General features: G+C 40.0%; 2 protein-coding genes across 2 annotated transcripts in view; one reads left to right on the forward strand and one right to left on the reverse strand.

Moving 5' to 3' along the window:
- nek4 (NIMA related kinase 4) overlaps window positions 1-4565 on the reverse strand; it is a 19551-nt gene that overhangs the window by 809 nt on the left and 14177 nt on the right. Inside the window, exons 10-14 of the mRNA XM_015403445.1 lie at window positions 4259-4325; window positions 3901-4010; window positions 3693-3784; window positions 3391-3608; window positions 2318-2454 (exon numbers count right to left, since the gene is read on the reverse strand). Coding sequence (XP_015258931.1) covers window positions 2318-2454; window positions 3391-3608; window positions 3693-3784; window positions 3901-4010; window positions 4259-4325 — 624 coding nt within the window. The remainder of the gene's footprint in view (window positions 1-2317; window positions 2455-3390; window positions 3609-3692; window positions 3785-3900; window positions 4011-4258; window positions 4326-4565) is intronic.
- Window positions 157-1216, forward strand: LOC107103663 (serine/threonine-protein kinase Nek4-like). The gene is made up of 4 exons (XM_015403452.1): window positions 157-307; window positions 556-665; window positions 782-873; window positions 958-1216. Exons 2-4 carry the CDS (start codon window positions 645-647, stop codon window positions 1199-1201), a joined length of 357 nt encoding a protein of 118 aa, XP_015258938.1. The 5' UTR covers window positions 157-307; window positions 556-644; the 3' UTR covers window positions 1202-1216.

Raw genomic sequence — 4565 nt, forward strand, 5'->3', positions numbered from 1 at the left:
GTAGGTGAAAGGCATGACTAATTAAGGTGAGCTATCCAGGCAGATCGTGACAATCCAGCTGTTAGAATCACTATATACAACATAAATGATGCCTAATGAACTAATTTTAGCTTCATTTCAATCATTGTCTATTATTTACTTGGAAATTTGCTGGTTTCTATCAAATTAACACTTTTGGTATCTATGCTTCATGGTATCCTTTAATGATTTTTATATAATTGAAAAATTTCATCTTTTTAGGAACGTCCTCTGACTGCCAGAGAGAGAAGACGTCTGAGGCAGTCCCAAGACAGCGCAGGACCAGCAGGTAACGCCACCTGCCCATCACTGAAGGCTGTTTCATTAAAAAGAATGCATCTTTAAATGGGTTTTTGCTGCTGTTTGAGAATTTCATAAAGGAATTTTTTTTTTAAATCAGAAAACCCATCCACATATTGAAGCATCATTTTCCACATACTTTTGTTCCCTTAACAGTTTGACTGAAATGTTCTGTGAATTATTAGACTGTTATAAATTCAGAGGAACTCCTAGTTGGTTGTTTTCTACCTTGCCTAGGTCCTAGTGCTGTGCGAAGGTCATCGTATGATGTCAGCTCTGCTAGAGCTGAGCGACATGTCCTCGTTACTCGATCTGCTTCATACTCCATGACAGAGTCCATTAGTAAGGTAAAGTCAGCCCAGACTTTTTTTTAATGTATTTTTCTACAGTTCAGAAAAGGCAAACATTTAAAAATGTATTACCAAATACTATGTTCACAAGAGTTTGGTTTATTATCTTACAGCACGATAAACTGGCAGAGCAAAGATCAGATGAAGATGAGTGCAGCTCATCTACAAGCTCCACGGAGCGCTCCGAGGGAGACTGTAGGGAAAGGTGAGAGCAGTAAGAGCTTTCCTTCAGTATCACGCTGGAAAACGGAGAAACCTTCATGTAAATCTGCTCTGTGTACGGATCCAGAAAAACCGAATCCAGCGACATGCATGATTTGGTCCACATGATGACTCAGACTCTGAGGATGGATGTTGGAGATGCCGGACATGAGGTGGGAAAAGGCAGATTGGAGCCCAGCACGCTGCCCGAATTCAAGCTAAACCGCAGATACAGGGACACCCTGCTGCTTCACGGGAAAGCCAGGGAAGAGGCGGAGAACCTTCCACTCCAGGAAATACCAACAGGTTGGGACGCTGTGGTTTATTCCTAACTTCATATAGCCATCCGCGACCCCAGAACGTTCTTTAGTTTATTCCAAAAAAGTAAAAAAAAAAAAATAAATAAATCCACTGCACTGGAAAAAGTGTATTTAACCTTAATTTGAGTAGGTAAATTAGATAGTTTGTAAATGGAATACGTATTTTTACTCTTAAAATAAGATAATTATAAAATATACTCTTGAAATAAGACAAGGCAATTGTGTTTTCTTATTTCAATTGAAAAATGTCTCTTTTACCCCCTCAATCTGAGAACAAATGCACTTTTGCTTCCCATCCAGGAAGCTTTTTCAATTCAAAATGTCAGGAAAAGCGTTGAGTTCGAGGTTTTATAGAGTAGCCCAAAAAAGCCTTGTTTTTGTTTTGAAAACATGCAAATTGAAAGGGACGAAGGGCTCCACCCATTTTTGGTCATTTGGCTTCTTTTGTTAGCCTGCAATGTCCCATACCCATCTTAATGTCCTTGAAAAGGGGGTCGTTAAAGGCGATTGTTGGCCTGACTGAATAGGGGAGGTCCCCCGTTCTCCTGTACAGGGGCTGGGGCTGCGATGATAGCGGGAAGGGATTAACTCAATTACTGCATTGTAGGTTTTTGAAAGCTGAAACCTGAGTTCTCCCCTCTCTGTTTAATCAGCTGAGTTTCCTTAGAAGGAAAAAGTTTCAAATCCGTCTTTAAATCTGTCTGCATGATTGGGTTGACTCCAATAAAGCTGTTTTTAGATGACAACTTAATTATCTTCAGAAATGTTCATTAAAGTTGTGTAGCAGCTTTCCTTAAAGAGTCGATTCCTGTTGGTGGAGCATAAAATGGCCGATCTGCAGAAATATAACTGTCAGAAAAACAGATGGAGAATCTCCTGAACTTTATGGTGGGTTACCCATACTGACTGATGCAGTGCAATGCTAGCTGGGTTCTTGGGTATAGAACTGGCATTCAATTCATAACTAAATCACAGAATCTGATTGGTTCTTTTTTCAGCAAAAGTCAGCTCTTAATTAGTCCTTCTTGTTCAGGGAAATAAAGACCAGCTGAGACATCCCAGGTGAAAATATGTGTTCCACTTAATCTAAAGATTCTATTTCAGGGTTAAAGTGTTTATTCTACTTACTTCTCTTTTGACCTCATCTTCCTCCTCCATGATTTCAAGCACCTTATCCAAAAGCTTAACACCCAGACCTTTCACCACATCGGTTCTCAGACGCTCTATTGCCCGTCTGACTTTAGCTGGACCGGATGGAGAGCCCTCTGGAGAAACAGAGAAGTTAAACTCAAGAACTGGGGAACATTCTCAGTCATCCAGGTCATAATTATTCCAAAAAATAAAAAAAAATCCACTGGACTTTGTTTCCAAGTTTGAAGACGTTTTGGTTTCCATGCAGGAAGCTTTTTCAATTCAAATGGTTGGAAATAGCGTCGACTTAGAGGTTTTATAGAATGGACTTAAGACAAAGCCTTGTTTTGCCTTAGAAAATATGCAAATCATTCATGCAAATTGAACCTGACCAACAAGTCCACCCCTTAGGAATGGGGGTCATTGGGTTCTTTGTTAGTCTGCAATACCTGATACCTGTCTTTGTCTCTAAAAGGGAGTCGTTAGAGGGAATTTTTTGCTTGGGTGAACAGGGAGGTGCTCTATTCCCCTGCATGGGGGTTGGGGCCGAGATGATAGAGGGAAGGAATCAACTGTATGGCTGTATTGGCTGTATAAACCTCCAATACAGTGATACAGTTGATTATTGCACCCAACGACTGCCCCGTCCGGTTCAATTTGGGTGTTTTCTAAACCAAAACAATGCTTTTTCTTTGGTCCACTCTATAAAGCCTCAAACTCAACGCTATTTCTGACATTTTGAATTGAAAAAGCTTCCTGGATGGGAAGCAAAAGTGCATTTGTTCTCAGATTGAGGGGGTAAAAGAGACATTTTTCAATTGAAATAAGAAAACACAATTGCCTTGTCTTATTTCAAGAGTATATTTTATAATTATCTTATTTTAAGAGTAAAAATACGTATTCCATTTACAAACTATCTAATTTACCTACTCAAATTAAGGTTAAATACACTTTTTCCAGTGCAGTGGATTTATTTATTTTTTTTTTTTTACTTTTTTGGAATAAACTAAAGAACGTTCTGGGGTCGCGGATGGCTATATGAAGTTAGGAATAAACCACAGCGTCCCAACCTGTTGGTATTTCCTGGAGTGGAAGGTTCTCCGCCTCTTCCCTGGCTTTCCCGTGAAGCAGCAGGGTGTCCCTGTATCTGCGGTTTAGCTTGAATTCGGGCAGCGTGCTGGGCTCCAATCTGCCTTTTCCCACCTCATGTCCGGCATCTCCAACATCCATCCTCAGAGTCTGAGTCATCATGTGGACCAAATCATGCATGTCGCTGGATTCGGTTTTTCTGGATCCGTACACAGAGCAGATTTACATGAAGGTTTCTCCGTTTTCCAGCGTGATACTGAAGGAAAGCTCTTACTGCTCTCACCTTTCCCTACAGTCTCCCTCGGAGCGCTCCGTGGAGCTTGTAGATGAGCTGCACTCATCTTCATCTGATCTTTGCTCTGCCAGTTTATCGTGCTGTAAGATAATAAACCAAACTCTTGTGAACATAGTATTTGGTAATACATTTTTAAATGTTTGCCTTTTCTGAACTGTAGAAAAATACATTAAAAAAAAGTCTGGGCTGACTTTACCTTACTAATGGACTCTGTCATGGAGTATGAAGCAGATCGAGTAACGAGGACATGTCGCTCAGCTCTAGCAGAGCTGACATCATACGATGACCTTCGCACAGCACTAGGACCTAGGCAAGGTAGAAAACAACCAACTAGGAGTTCCTCTGAATTTATAACAGTCTAATAATTCACAGAACATTTCAGTCAAACTGTTAAGGGAACAAAAGTATGTGGAAAATGATGCTTCAATATGTGGATGGGTTTTCTGATTTAAAAAAAAAATTCCTTTATGAAATTCTCAAACAGCAGCAAAAACCCATTTAAAGATGCATTCTTTTTAATGAAACAGCCTTCAGTGATGGGCAGGTGGCGTTACCTGCTGGTCCTGCGCTGTCTTGGGACTGCCTCAGACGTCTTCTCTCTCTGGCAGTCAGAGGACGTTCCTAAAAAGATGAAATTTTTCAATTATATAAAAATCATTAAAGGATACCATGAAGCATAGATACCAAAAGTGTTAATTTGATAGAAACCAGCAAATTTCCAAGTAAATAATAGACAATGATTGAAATGAAGCTAAAATTAGTTCATTAGGCATCATTTATGTTGTATATAGTGATTCTAACAGCTGGATTGTCACGATCTGCCTGGATAGCTCACCTTAATTAGTCATGCCTTTCACCTAC

Source organism: Cyprinodon variegatus, unplaced genomic scaffold (genome assembly GCF_000732505.1).
Source record: "Cyprinodon variegatus isolate N-32 unplaced genomic scaffold, C_variegatus-1.0 Scaffold1500, whole genome shotgun sequence".
Lineage (NCBI taxonomy): Eukaryota > Metazoa > Chordata > Actinopteri > Cyprinodontiformes > Cyprinodontidae > Cyprinodon > Cyprinodon variegatus.